The sequence below is a fragment of the Coffea eugenioides genome, chromosome 6 (genome assembly GCF_003713205.1).
Source record: "Coffea eugenioides isolate CCC68of chromosome 6, Ceug_1.0, whole genome shotgun sequence".
In the NCBI taxonomy this organism is placed as follows: domain Eukaryota; kingdom Viridiplantae; phylum Streptophyta; class Magnoliopsida; order Gentianales; family Rubiaceae; genus Coffea; species Coffea eugenioides.
The window spans coordinates 3785784-3800888 of NC_040040.1; the positions used below are offsets into that span (position 1 = coordinate 3785784).

Consider the following 15105-nt stretch of genomic DNA (forward strand, 5'->3'; position numbering starts at 1 on the left):
GTCATTTCCCTTCAAATGCTTTGAAGTTTTGGAGTTTGGAGAATTTAATGAAGAGGTTTGGATAACAAAGCAGCTGAGTCATTAATCCCTGTCCGTGTTTTCTCTTGCACTAAATTAGTAAATTCATAATTTATTAGATACTAAGTAGTAGTACTACTTACTTGTGATTATTATCAATAGTACTAGTAAAAGCAAGAAAGGGTAGCCATTGTTTGTTAATTCCTTGATCTGCACTCTAATATTTAAATTTTTAAAAAAAATATTTCGCCAGCAAATGTATAGGCACCCGTCTGAATCGATTTTGATTTATCGGATTTTTCCTGACCACTTTAGATCTCCGTTTCTCTAGTGTAAAGTGGAAATAGTTATAACATAAAATCTATAGGCAGCGATAAATTTATAAGTAAATGTTAAATAAAAAACATAAAAAAAAGAAAAAAGAAAATGTCACCCTTGAGTTTGAGCTTGAGTGCGTAATACTTTTCTTTGTTGTGTTATTTCTCTTTATGATTTTCTTTCTTTTTCTCTTTTTTTTCTAGTATAAAACTTATCGAACATATTATTGTTGCTGTCTGCCAAAAGAGGTTCGTTGGAAACTTGGAATATTAATATTATCTACCCAAAAATAAAAAACCACAACTTGTGGTTGTGGCATATGCTCGTCCTCTCCACTTCCTCTCTAGAATTTCTTAGTCAACGGAAACTTGATTTCCTTCGTTTTTGTATTAAATTTTCTCTATTAAGATTATTCCATTTAGTAGTGTTTTTATTTCAACGGAATGTATTTATTGTGTGCTGAACCAACGGGGTTGGGGGTTGCAACTTCCTTGTCCTAGAAAAAGCGGTCCCAGTTAGTGCAGATTTTTTTCGGAAACGGTAAATTTGGAATAAAAAGAAAAGTTTCGACCCAGGGAAAAGTAAAAAAAAAAAGAAAAAAAGAAAAAAAAGATGAAGAACAAAAAGAAAAGCTCCGAAGCGTAAAATCAACTCAAGAAGTCTCCTTCACCTTCAGCTGAATCCCCCGGCCGGGCCTCGTGCATTTTTATACTAACTTTTACTAGTCCAGTCCTCCACCGAGACCACCGTAGCCGTCGCCACCTCTAGCCGGCCCGCTTCCTCCACGTCAATAGCATCGCCACCCTTTTCACGCCCTAGAAAATGGCGAAACTACCCCTCCTCCTCCTGATCCCCCTCCTCGTTACTCTTGTCCCCTCCGCCTCTGCCGAGATCAAAACCTTGAAGATCACCTCCGACTCCCGGCCCATGATCCTCTTCGAACGCTTTGGCTTCACCCACACCGGCCACGCTACCATCTCCGTGTCCTCCGTGTCCGTCGTCTCCTCTCTTTCCACCCCCGACCCATCTCGCCTGGGGTTTTTCCTCCTATCCGAAGAATCCCTCATCCAAGTCCTCCTTGAACTCCAACAGACCCCATCTTTTTGCGTCCTAGATTCCAAATTCATAACCCCATTGTTCACCTTCCGGGGCCTCTCTCCGCCGCCGGCGTCCTCTTTCGTTCACTCTTACCCCGTCACTTCCCCCAATGAGTACTCCCTTTTCTTCGCCAATTGCGCCCCCGAATCTAAAGTCTCCATGGCGGTCCGCACGGAGCTTTACAATCTCGATAACATGGGCCGCGTTAAGGATTACCTCTCCGCGGGCCTCACCCAGCTGCCTGCTTTATATTTCACGTTTTCCATGATTTATTTTGGATTTCTGGGATTTTGGATATACTACTGTTGTAAGAATAGGTTATCCGTCCACCGGATCCATGTGCTGATGAGCCTCTTGGTGGTAATGAAGGCGTTGAATCTGCTCTGCGCCGCAGAGGACAAGCATTACGTGAAGAGCACCGGTACCCCTCATGGATGGGATGTTTTGTTCTACATTTTCCAGTTTATTCGCGTGGTTCTTTTGTTTACTGTGATTGTTTTGATCGGTACCGGGTGGTCGTTTTTGAAGCCATTTTTGCAAGAGAGGGAGAAGAAGGTGCTGATGATTGTGGTCCCACTTCAGGTCTTGGCTAATGTGGCTTCCGTTGTGATTGGGGAAACGGGGCCTTTCATCAAAGATTGGGTCACTTGGAATCAGGTGTTTTTGCTGGTGGACATTATTTGCTGCTGTGCGATTATTTTTCCAATTGTATGGTCCATTAGGTCGTTGAGGGAGACTTCGAAAACAGATGGGAAGGCTGCTAGGAATTTGGCTAAGTTGACACTTTTTAGGCAGTTTTACATTGTGGTCATTGGTTACTTGTATTTCACCAGAATTATTGTGTTCGCATTGAGGACGATCGCTGCTTATAAGTATCAGTGGGTGGCCTTTGCAGCCGAAGAGATTGCAAGTTTGGCCTTCTATACCGTGATGTTTTACATGTTTAGGCCAGTTGAGAAGAATGAATATTTTGTCCTTGATGAGGAGGAAGAAGAGGCTGCCGAGATGGCTCTCCGCGATGAAGAGTTTGAGCTTTGAAGTTCAGATCCGGTTGGCCCTCTTTTTGATTTTGCAAGTCTATTGCTCTGACTTTTTAGAATTTTTTTTTTTTTGGGTTATAAAATTACACTCTTTCAAGTAGATTTATCAGGATTAACGGCTGTTTTGTATTTCTGTTTGTAACAATTGGCTTTTATGGAATAGCGCCTTGCAGTTCTGGAACCATGCAATCACTCTGCCACTTGGACACTTACCATTTTTTGTTTTATTGATCTCAGTATGAATGTGTTATTGTTATTTGGTGATTAAATTCTGATTTTTTTACATTACATCTTTATTAACGCTTAAGTTTGAGTTATGCTTTGCTGGTTGGTGAGATGAAATTTGTTGGTCTTGTGTTCTGACAAGCTAATCCTTACTGTATGATTCTATCCTAACTGTAATAGAAGGATGAATGTTTTGCCAATCCTTCCTCATGCGTATAGAAGGATGAATGCTGTTCAAGATTATATCTGCTTGCATCACACAACAATAAACAAGTAACTGTTGATTTGATGATACTAATTAAGTTTTCGTTACTGAATGTCCATCCAATTATTTTTGATATGAATTGTTTTCGTTACTGTCCCAGACATGGAAAGATTTCCGTTACTAAACAGCTAATCTTATTGCAAATTAACAGCTGCTTTTGGTTAAGATTAAAGGAAATATATAGCGTAGCTTGTCATTTCATGGCTTATTGTGTTTTGCTTTGATTGAAATTCTTTTTCTTGTTTTGAACCACTGTTATGTTGCTTTTATTTAACTCCAAATCTTGAATGATGCTCCTTTGGTTGCTCATATTATGTGTAGAAAGTTGTCTCCTATTTAGTTCAAGATCATGGACAGTCTTGTTATCAATCAAAGATCTTAGAATTATCTGATCAAGGAAGCGTATTGAAGAGGAGAGTGAAGGTTGCTTCACATACTTCATTATGCCCAGAAGTAGTGGCAGAGATAGATAACCCCTTGGTTTATTGCCATGCTTTGTAGCAGACTGATTGTGGTGGGATTTTTTCTTGAGTTTTGCAGTTTCATGCATCGTGTAAAGCATACTAATGCTATGAACTGTAGAACATTCATAGAGTATGAAAATTTTAGGTTTAAAAGGTGCATTGTGGAATTATTCTCCTCTCCTTGTTTACCTGCAGTATTTGCTTGGTGCTAGCATTACATTGTTCATTAAATCTTAAAGGTGGTCCTGCTGTGAAATGTTCTTATTTTTGGACTTGTATTTGGATGTCAAAGTTAGGGATTATACTTTGAGATTAACCAAAATTAGGTGCTTGTCCTCTATGAGATCTTTGTAGTGTAAAGACACACTTATTAATGGCTAACAGAGGTAGAAAACTCTCTTAGCTGCACATTCTTTTGTATTTCACAGCTGAACAAGTTACTTATGTATCCCCTAGTCGTGTAAAGATTTGGAAGAAATATGTAGTTATGAGGTTTAAGCCTTTATGAATGTGAAGATGGATGTATAATGGTTCATGCAACATTAATCACTTTGTTTGATATGCTACTTGTCATTGAGTGTACTCTGTTCCTCTCACGACCCTCCAGATGTTGTTACTACTGACCCTTGGCTCTTCCAGTTCCGACAGGAGATACTGTTGTTCAAAATGGTCAGCCATTCTGTCATATATTTCTTTTGTTTGGCAATCATAAAAATTCTTAAATTCTCATTATACTTTTTACTCTTTAAACAATAGCTCGTTGTTTGAGATCACAATAGATCTTTATGAAATGTCTATATTTCCTCGAACCGATCTGTTCATCTCTCTGGTTATAGGTTATTTTTTATGACTAGGAGTTGATTTCCTCTAGTTTAAGACACTGTTGTTAGCTTCAAAACATGTTTCAATTCAACCTTGTTTATCCCATTAGTAAAGTGTGTTGGAGTTGGAGACGCTGCACCTGTTTTGTAACAGCTTTGCTGCCGTTCATGAGCGTTGCGCTAAGATAAGATACTTCCTGTGACCAATTTTTGTGCCAAGGACAGTCACTGCTCAATCTTACAGTGCAGGCAGGCATCAATTGATGTTGTAGCTAAGTTTTGAAATTGCCTATGGCGTGGTCCTAGGGAACATTGGTGTATGTTGAACTGTTAGCATCGTTGTTTGCCTTTTTAATCTATTATCATAATGTTAAAGCAATCGATTCAGAAATAGTACATATTTCTCCCAGAAATTTATGGGCAATTTCCAACGTCCTCCGCCTTCACCCCAAAAGCACCTACGCTAACAGGAACGAAATGAAAGAAAACATGAATGTTATCAGAAATTAATCATAACGGGTCCCGAGGAGTTGTCCATGCACTTCCTTTTACTCTACTGTTTTTGATCTTTCAATCCTCTTGTAAACTTCCATCCAGGAGAAGGGAATGTCACGGGGGGTTTAATTTGCTATGGGTAGTTTAGTTGCGTCCTGAGGTGATAATACCGTTTGAGATTCGACCATTTTGAAAAATAGGTTTATAACAGCAGTTACGAACCACAATCTTCTTCTGCTCCAATCTACCAAATCTCGTAACAAGAAAAAATTTACCAAATATAGCAAGGAAAAGCAGATCCTTCAACAATAAGCAGAAGCCTGCAACTAATCTAAGCTCTTTTAAGATTGCAGTGAATGCCAAATCACCTCCAGCGACAAAACTTATATACAAAACGAAGCGCAAACAGCATATACAGCTACCACAAATGTTCACATGCTAAATCAAATTGAAGAGGAACTCTTTCAAGCATCTGAGAGACGTGTCCTGTATCGATCTGCTAATTTCTTGGCAGTATTGTCAGACAGGACACCATCTATCAACTCGTATTTCTTATAGTGCGCTTTCAAGGTCTCCAGCTGCTGGTTTGCAAGGTTTTCCTCCTCCTTCAGTTGATGCTGCTTCAAGGAAATGCCAAAAAAGAGAAAAAAAAAAGTATTATTGAATTGGACTAATGGAACAAAGTGGGCTTAAAATTGAACTGTAATACGTGTCAGCTCAATGTAGTACAAGGATAAGAACATTTATCAAAAAAGTAATAACATAAGAATCTTACATTGAGCAGGAATTCGGTTTCAGCAGCATGCTTTCCGGTCAAAACCTCCATCTTCCTGGCAACCTCAAAATCAGGATCTTCGGGGTCCAGCCACTTGTAAGTGATCTTCCTGCCAGGTTTCTTTGGACGACTGTCAAACATTTCTACTTCTGCAGCGCATGCTCTGACAGGTCTTGGCATCCCAAGAACCATAAAGGGCGAATCAGCCATCTCAGTAATGATCGCAGAGGCCTGATTCGGAGTTTCCATCTCCACCAAAGCAGCTCGTGGGAGGCTTGGATTGATATAGTTGGGAATGAATTGGACATTTACGACATTGACAAATTGATCCAAAGCGGCTTTCAGAACATTCTCTGTCACCTGAGGTGACAGATTATCCATATAGACTGTTCTTCTCACCCTTTCTTCAAATGCCGCATATTCTTCAGCTGAAGCTGCCATCAGTAATCTTCTCCTATTAAAACAGTGTAAAAACAAGTCAGACTGTGCTTAAGGCATATAATAGTGGAATCTGGACAACAGGAAAAAACAAAAGCCATCATCCACACACCAAATGCACATGGCATCATCTATTATCTATTGATCTAATTTAATATTATTATCTTGCAGTAACATCAGCCCCTGCAGCTAAACTAGAATAACAACATCAACAGCCAATAACTTTTCATTCCATGAAGCTAACTAGAAAAAGGTTTGATTATTTACATCCACAACAGTCACTATCTTTTTTTTTAAGAGTTGTTCCACTATGGTGGGTTCCCTTGAAACATTAAAAGCTAATACTCTTCCACAAAAGTGGTTACCTATGTAATTTTTCTTCCAGCAAATTGAAATATGAAAATAGTAATAAGAAACAATATTGCATAAGAACCAATAAAGTTATCAATGTCATAAATGCTCATTGACAAGCAGCAATCTGAACAGCCAAAACTATTGTCATCAAATGATGGATGTTATCATGGGCTTCACTTAACCTTTGGCATGTTAACTAAGCCAAACCCCTTCAACCAGCTTAGTCTTCTATTATCAAAGCAATTTTGTCATTTGCCAACAGAAGTAATGTCTCCAATAAAACCATAAAAAATTGACACTAGTTCTTGCTGATTAAGAAGCAGGTTGAAACAATATATATGAATCTCCTTCTGACATTATCTGGAAAAATCTTATTCATTAAAAAGCAAAAAAGAATAACTTATGCTTTAAGCTTGGTATAAATTTCTATTCACAGAAAGTCAAAAGGAAAAGAACAGAAGTACATTTCCTGTAAATTCTAATATTAAAAATCTGTATTAGGCAGGTAGCTATGTAGCTTCAAAAGAAAAAGGAAAGAAAAGAGGATAATTTGCCTAGTCAAGCATTAGTTCCCAAGTGAAGGAGAATTCATTTCTGAATACCACAGGGTATGATCGAATCAACATTTCTTTTGAGTTCCTGTGCAGCTGAAATCATCTCCACATTGATTATATTAACAAGCATTGAACCTTACAATCCAGAACCTGACTACTTCCTTTTTTTTGTTGGGAGGGTCGCGGGAGGGTGTTCCTTTTGAATCATTTCAAAAAATATCAGCTAAACACCAGGAAACATGCAGAAAGCAAAAAAGTGCACAAGCAAAGTCTCCAGCAGAAAATTATTCTATTGAATGCTTTGCAGTCAGTTCTAATCTAGCAATAGAATTGTATTTATTACAAGACTCTAATTATGTCAAGCATCATTCACTCCTTGTCAAGTTCCACAAAAAATACAAAAACCTGACTATACGTACTTGAAACTAACTGGACATGAATGTCGACTTTTGCTTCTTATCTTAACAATCGTCTTAAATCTATCAACAGAGTCCATGCCTAACTTGAATACAGTAAGAAATTAGCATTTTGACTTGTAGAAAGAATACACACACACACAAAGACACATAAACGGTGTATACTCATTAATTAACTAAAGTAGAAGAACATTTAGGACAGCATAATCTTCACATTCGATATAGTAGCAAATTCCCAGCTCATTCAGCAGTAAATGTTCAAGTAAAACAGCTCGAGCTCAACTTCATTTGTCTGAATACTTCAAAGTTCAGCTTGAGCTCATAAGCCACAAACTTGACTCGACTTCGCTTTATTACACTGCTGTTCTTAATGAAACACCTGTTAGCACTTTGTGATATAAAAGACACCACAAATTCACGAGAAGCCTCATAAGCTCACACTAATTGTTCAAGTCATGGCATTGCAATTTTTATAGGTTTTCAAGTCGACCACCTTAAAAGGCAGCTCCCACCAGTAAATGGTTAATTTTAAGATATCTAAAGTATTAACCCACTCAGGAAATGCAAGACCAACGAACCAACATTAGAAGCAAAGATAGTCTCTCAACTATTCATTTGAGTCTAATACTGGCTGAAAATCATTGTAAACACATAGAATAAATGTAACAGATATAATCATTAGAACTGCAATCAAATCAGAAGGAATACTTTGGATTACACAAAAATAATCTAATCCTATCTATGGTTCAAAGACTGATCCGAGCCGGAGTTTGTCACAGGAACTTGGCTGGCCGTTAGGGGGAACGACACCGTACAAGTCGGAGACTCCATAATCAGCAGTGACTCCAAAAAAAAAAGCCCAATCTTAAAAACCTTTATGCTTTAATAACATTAATGACAACAAAATGACGATCCCCCGAGAACATCACGAAAAGAATTGATGACTAAAATGCATTGGACAAAATCAATTTGAAATAAACAAACCAAAAACAAGAAAAAGAAGCTAATTTTCACATACCTATTTCTCCTCAAAAAGCCTTTAAACGAACAGCGGAGGGGAGGATTGTGTTGGAGCGAGGAGACGGAAAGTGGCCGCAGGGTTCGAGTGTGGTGCGAATTGGGATTGGGGCAGTGGGCTTGTTGTGTAAAGAATGTTGTTAAAAAGGCTTTTTGCTGGGTTTCCGGTTAGGTGGGCTTAGTACTGATTTTTTTTTTTTTTTTGGATCGTTTTAGAGTACCCCTTTTTTTTTTTTTATCTTCTATTGTACTTACCAAATACCCTGTTAAATTGCATATTATTATAGTTAATGATTTTATAATGTTGTAAAGACAATCTCTTCTTTTTTTTTCTCTTGCAAGGAGGGTGGGATTTGAGTCCTGGACCATTAGACCAAGCTCACCTCAAAGTTGTAAAGACTATCATTTTAAAGAATAAAACATAACAGTACTTTACTAAACTAGGATCAATGTACTAAAAACAAGATATAAACTCTATTAATAAGAATTATTTCATTCTTTTTTATCAAATTCATTAGAAATGAAAATATTTGTTTGATAAGATTGCATTATATTCTGTGCTATGTTTGGCGTATGTATACTTTTATTTTCCTATTTTGCTATGATTCGGAAATCTACAATTTAATCCCATGCAGTTATAATCAAAGTGAAACCTTCAGATTTTTTGTTAAATTTAACAGTCAAACTAGAATAGTTAAACTTTCCAATAAAATGATAGCTAATTACAAAAAATGACCTTCGATTTAAGGTTAACATAATATTCTAAATAAATTTTGAGAGCAAACTATACTTTTACATAATTTTGAGTTGAAAATGAATTTTAGAAATATAAATATATATATATATGCTTTGTCTTCAATGCTATAATAAACATTTTATATTTATTTTACCTCTTAAGCATTGAAGATGAGGCAAGCAAAAGTTTTTTTCCCCTAAAATTTCATTTTTTAACTCATAGTTTTCTAAAAATATAGTTTGAGGCGTGATTTTGTAATATTCTAATGATTTTATTTAAAAAGTTTGGCTATTTAAATTTGACCATTAGATATGATGAAAAATCTAACTGTGTCTCGCTTCGATTATAATCACAAGAGGTTAAATTATAGGTTTTCAAATCACAGAAACATGAAATATATATATATATATATATATATATCCGCCAAATCACACAAGTAGGGTGAACATGGTGAATAGGTAATTAGGCATTAACAGGATCTAGAACGTTCGTAATGACTATATATCCGCCAAATCACACAAGTAGGGTGAACATGGTGAATAGGTAATTAGGCATTAACAGGATCTAGAACGTTCGTAATGACGCCGACTTATGGCACACCGTGATTGTCAACCATGTTTTCCGTTGATCACAAGGCATTCGAGTGAGATAGGAGTGGATCGTTCTGGTAGGAAGGAATGGAAGGACCTAATACCTATCCATCGCTATTAATCTAGTGGACCGGTGGCAACTGCTCTAATTAATACTATGAAATGTACCATATTATTGTTCTGGAGTTACGGAATATTATTGTTCGTGTCCAGTAAGTTTGTCAAAAGGCAGCTTTGATGATTAATTAGTTGAACCGCTGATTATATACATACATATATATATATATATCTATCCTATACGTTATTATGCAATACCGTCAAAAAACTTTTTGGTCAAACACAGTTGGATTATCATTATGTCTTCCTTTTTACCATTAATTGCGGTAACCATAACTACTCTCAAGTCTCATCTGATCCGATGCACCTTTTCCCTTCCCTCTCTCTCTCTCTCTTTCTTTTTATATCCTGTAGAATTCCAGATGTGCCAGCTACCTCCCAATTCTCAACCCTCAAGCCAGAACAAGTTAAATAAGTATGCTGGAACTTTTATGGTGCCCTGCATTCATTCTGCTGTAGAATGATAAACATGGAAAATTCCAACCCACAATTATTGAGACAACGATCATACTCTACAGTCACTTGTGAATAATAATACATGATAGTATTGAATTTCGGCAGAAAACGATTTTACACCCCAAAAAAAAAAAAAAAAAAAAAAACTTCAAGATAGTGTACCACAATGCAGATTCAACATATTAATTAATTTGTACACGTTTTTGCCCCACATCGATCATGGATGGGACGTTCCAACACCCGGATTTGCGACCCTCTTGTCTCAACACCGCTCCAGAATCAGAAAACGCCAATAAATAAAATGAAACAAAAAGTGGGAAGAACAAATAGCTGCAGATTCAATTCAGTGCTGACAGCCTGACACAATCTGCAGATGAAGTACCGCAAAGAAGAGGTAGCTGGAAGAATATCAGATTTTGTGCTCCACAACGTCTACAGTAGCGGTGCAGGACAGCAACCTCTGGAAAATAGTACGCAGTGCACCACAGGAGAAGTCTTTCACTCTCCTCACCATCACAAACCTGGTCCTGGTCTTCCTCCGACGAGGCTGAAACCTGCTTGTGGTTGCTGTTCTTGCAATAGCCACCTTCTCCTTAACCCTCCCAAAACATTTCTTGGTCCTCTCTTGCACGCCTTCTTCTCTTGAAAACGTGTAGGCACTCCTCAGGTACAACTGCCTGCATGACGCGCTGTCCACCACCACCCCAGACCGATGCAGGTAATTGTTATGCAACCGCCCTTTGCCGCCCAAGTTCCCCGTCGACTTCACAAACTCTGCCTCGGAGTCGGGCCATTTTTGGAGGCTGACATAGTTGTTGGTCCTCCGGATGGGACATCTGGCGTCGCCGACGCAGTCCGATATGCAAGCTGTGGTCATAATTTCCTGCAGCTGCTAAGTACTAAGCCTAGATGTCTTTGGCACGGGGAATTTTCAGCGTGGGCTCTAGGAAGAAGGTATAATAAAGACTAATAAAGAGAAGGTGGAAGCTTAAATTGGAAGAGAAGTTATGGGTTATTAACTTAACGTTACACGTGGTGTGGTATCCTATACTAGTGGTAGATCCAATTGGGTGAAAGACTGAAAATGGGGCACGTCTACTTTGTAGTGAAATTTGTACAGAAGCTGCGATGGTAGATACACTTGCAGTAGTGTTAATGGCTAATTTTATTTTTTGCTAAAATAAAAAAAAGAACAGCTAATTTTATTTGTGTTACAAGGACGACCATAAACGATTGTTTAATTAAACACGTTAAACCAAGAGTGCAGGTCATATTAGAAATTTGCACAAGCTTTGAAATCAATAATTTGGGGCCCTAATTAAATCCCGATGAAACGATAAACTATATCACTGATTTGTCCTGTTTGAATTGCTATTTTTAGGATATTTTTGAAAAAAACAATATATAATGTAATAATTTAATATATATGAGATAAAAAAGTAATTAAAAAATACATTTGCAGAGCAGAAAATCACAACCCAAACAAGTTGTTCCCAATGCAAAGATATAATCACAAGTTACAAAAAATCATATAATTTAATATATGTGAGGTAAGCAAAGCAAAAATGTTCAGTTTGTTCCCAATGCATGTATCTTTGATCTATAAAACTTTTGATTTTTTTTTTTTGTCGATAGAATTTCTATAACCTAATATAGCCTAATATAGGGGGAGCAGGAAGGGGACTTGATGTGAGTAGAGACTCCATCGAAGAAAGCCAATTAAGTCCACCACATATTGCGGCAAATTTTGGTGGAAGACAATGATTGAATTCTTGACCTCCCACACCACCAGGACTTTATAGTTTTGGTAGTGATCACCGGGACCAAAGGCCCAGTGGCCTATAAAACTTCTGATTTGATACGATTAGAAAGTTTAAAAGGAAATCTCGATAGACCCATCCTTGATTTCCCTGGTGGGATCATTCTTTTTTTTTTTTCCAAGTGATAAAAGAACAAAAAGATCTTGAGAGGAATTTGCTTTTTCAATATGTCTTCAACTTAAAGAAGACTGAAAAGGGTACGGAACTGGTTCAAAAATCAAAATTACGCCCTTAATTGGAGTTAGTCTGACGTCCTCGCATCGAGTATTTGCTAAACTACTGGCAATTGAGCTGCAAAATTCCCAGATTTTCTGTTCACGCCACTAATTGCCTGATTTTTAAAAATTGATTTTCCACCTTCAAGTAGTGAACCGGGATTGGAAAATTTTTTACGTAGACTTAGGCCGTGTTTGGAAAGGAATTTTCCACAAAAAAAATTCTACGTTTTTCGTAAACATATTTTTCAATAACCTTTTTACTTTATATATATTAAATCGCTATAGTATATTTTCTGCAAAAACTCCAGAAAATTGTAATCCAAACACCACCTTAGACTCTTAGTTGATTGGGAATCTAAAATATTTATGCATGTTTAATGAGTGAAAACTGATTAAACGTTAGTCTAAGTGAGTTTAAAGATGTGTGATATGTGATCTATGCAAAACATTTTATTTTGGTTATTTTTAGTGTCATACGCAAAAATGATAACAAGACGGCCGTGAAACAGCAGATAATTTGGCGAACAGATCTGGAGCCCGTTTAGGTATACGGGACAATCTACGTTAGGATTAACAAAGTACATAAACCAGTCCCGGCCCAATATCTCAATAACCAAACAATGAGAAAGTCCGCAAGGGGAGCCGAGGCTTCTTTGGGCTTTCATGTTTAACGGCTGCGTACAAATTAATTATTATCCACTTGAAGCGGAGAAATTTGTAATGGGAATGGATGTCAATTTAATTAGTGCTGTTATATTGTCTTTTCCCACAGTTAATCTCAATCAAGTCGATTAAAAGAGTCAAAAACTTGTCGTGTTCGTATGACAAATGTAAGAAGAAATTGAAGCAGATGCGAAAGCTCTCTTTCTTTTCTTTTTTTCCTTGTCAGGACAATGACATTTTGACTATGGAGTGCCATTAATACCTTGTGTCAAAATCTATAAACTCTACCAGAGAAATTTTAGGTGAGATATAAGTACGTACGTGTGTGTTTTTATTGTCAAATTGCATTGTTATTAGATTGAGAAGTGAAAATATTCTCTCTATTTACATGCTTTTTTTTTTTTGAAACAATAAATTGCTTCTTTTGATTGTTGAAAATCCTCAAAGTTCTATAGTTAATTTATAATGATAACGAAGAAATCAGGCAGCATTTCGTTTCCATACGTTCTGGTCGTTTCATCCAATGATATACTAGCCATTTTGACACCGAAATATATAAATGAATAAACAACGAACGATTAAAGATTTTTGTTCTTCCGGGCAGAAAAAAAAAGCTACTAGCTTCTGAAATTTAATTTATTATTTACTTTTCGGTGTCAAATTCAGTGTCAATCTCACTCATTACGTGATGATAGAAGAAACTTAAATAAACAACACACGACAAATTAAATAAACAGAACACTTGGCATAAATATAGAAGTGGCATTGAGGATCCCATGTGCTCTCTGCGTCCATCTTGATACAAGTTCTTAAGCAAGCAGTTGAATGAAGGATTAAGACTCAGCTCATTAAGAAAGATACGGGAAGTAAATTTTCATTAATTTGTAGCTGAACAACAACTACTGAGCACATTCCATCCATTGAAATAATTGAAACATGGGGCCTGGAAACGTTTCAACTTTCAATATTTCGATGTCGTGAAGAAATGAAGGCGTGCGCAGGAGGGATTAGGAATTGTGGTTAACCACATCACTTTCCAAAAGAGCAACAACGTACAATCAGTAGTGATTTTCAGTCAAAGCGCATTTTGACCAAAAAAAAAAAAAGATCCGAGAAAGAAAAGAACAATAATATATACTGACTTACGTATCTATCCATATCCATACAATTAATTTGTAAAAGAATACCGCTTCACTAAAAAGAAGACAAATTTGAACCGAGAAAATGGTTGACTGCGACTGGTGCAGCTCTCATTAGGCAACCAAAAAAAGATCATATAGTATACGTTTTGTTTAAAGACGTAATAAGTTGTAACGTATCTACCAAGGGAAAGATTAGATTAATTAATGGTTTAATGATGATATCTATATCTCTTTCACTCTGTATAAGTGCAATTACTACTACAATTAGTGAATTTTGATACAGTGATCTCCACTTTAATTCCTTCTCTTTTTTTAAAAAAAAAAAAATTATAGAAATAAGGAATGGTCTCCACTTTTTTTTTTTTTTTTTTTTGTCGACACAGGGTGTCTGAGTCAATCCTTACGGGGCCCGACTAATCCCCTGCACTTCACCTAATTGCAAACGTATCCGACAGAATGTATGTATAGCCATGCATGGACAATCATAACAAGAAGCAGCACAAAATTGTGACTTTTTAAATGAGATAAAATTAAGCACGTCCGGTTGTATGACCAAATGTGCATGTAATTGGCGTTATTTGTGAAATGTTGGGTTCAGTCATGGTGTAAAAATATCATGTGCGGTGGTACATCACTAACATCATTGGGAATGAAGGTATGCCTTGCTTCAAAACAAGATGACGAAGTCTTTTGCTCACAAGAAACCCTCATAGATTATGGCATCCTACCTGTACCCTATTATAGGCCACTTATAAATGTTTTTATAGATCGCTCATGAACGCAACATTATATCAAGGACAAAATTAAAATTGAGAAATAGGTTTAATAATCCATCTTTTTTTTATATATATATATTTAAGGAATTTTTCGAATAATTCAAATCGAAATAATTGGATGTTCAGCTTGGCCTATATGACATGACTCATTAATAAAAATATCCCACCTTTGTCATATATTACATAAGTCACATTAGATTAGATATCATTATCATGAATACGATTCATGCCTTGGTGGTGAAATGGTAGACGCGCGAGACTCAAAATCTCATGCTAAATAGCGTGGAGG

At 36.8% G+C, this 15105-nt stretch overlaps 3 protein-coding genes across 3 annotated transcripts; 1 reads left to right on the forward strand and 2 right to left on the reverse strand.

Moving 5' to 3' along the window:
• Positions 1-980: 980 nt before the first annotated feature.
• On the forward strand, positions 981-2730 carry LOC113774782 (protein GPR107-like). The gene has a single exon (XM_027319399.1). It carries the CDS (start codon positions 1159-1161, stop codon positions 2470-2472), a length of 1314 nt encoding a protein of 437 aa, XP_027175200.1. The 5' UTR covers positions 981-1158; the 3' UTR covers positions 2473-2730.
• A 2271-nt stretch (positions 2731-5001) lies between these two features.
• On the reverse strand, positions 5002-8404 carry LOC113776314. The gene is made up of 3 exons (XM_027321444.1): positions 8300-8404; positions 5520-5973; positions 5002-5361 (listed from the first exon to the last, which is right to left on the reverse strand). Exons 2-3 carry the CDS (start codon positions 5958-5960, stop codon positions 5209-5211), a joined length of 594 nt encoding a protein of 197 aa, XP_027177245.1. The 5' UTR covers positions 5961-5973; positions 8300-8404; the 3' UTR covers positions 5002-5208.
• Positions 8405-10266: 1862 nt separating this feature from the next.
• On the reverse strand, positions 10267-11234 carry LOC113775564. Its single transcript, XM_027320500.1, has one exon. The coding sequence runs from the start codon at positions 11072-11074 to the stop codon at positions 10607-10609; it is 468 nt and encodes a 155-aa protein (XP_027176301.1). The 5' UTR covers positions 11075-11234; the 3' UTR covers positions 10267-10606.
• Between the last annotated feature and the right edge of the window lie 3871 nt (positions 11235-15105).

Excerpts from the sequence above, each read along its gene's own strand:
- LOC113774782 (XM_027319399.1), top strand. The coding sequence starts at position 1,159 with ATGGCGAAACTACCCCTCCTCCTCCTGATCCCCCTCCTCGTTACTCTT.
- LOC113776314 (XM_027321444.1), bottom strand. The coding sequence starts at position 5,960 with ATGGCAGCTTCAGCTGAAGAATATGCGGCATTTGAAGAAAGGGTGAGA. Across the intron at positions 5,362-5,519 it reads AAACCGAATTCCTGCTCAAT|CATCAACTGAAGGAGGAGGA; the intron begins GTAAGATTCTTA and ends TCCTTGAAGCAG.
- LOC113775564 (XM_027320500.1), bottom strand. The coding sequence starts at position 11,074 with ATGACCACAGCTTGCATATCGGACTGCGTCGGCGACGCCAGATGTCCC.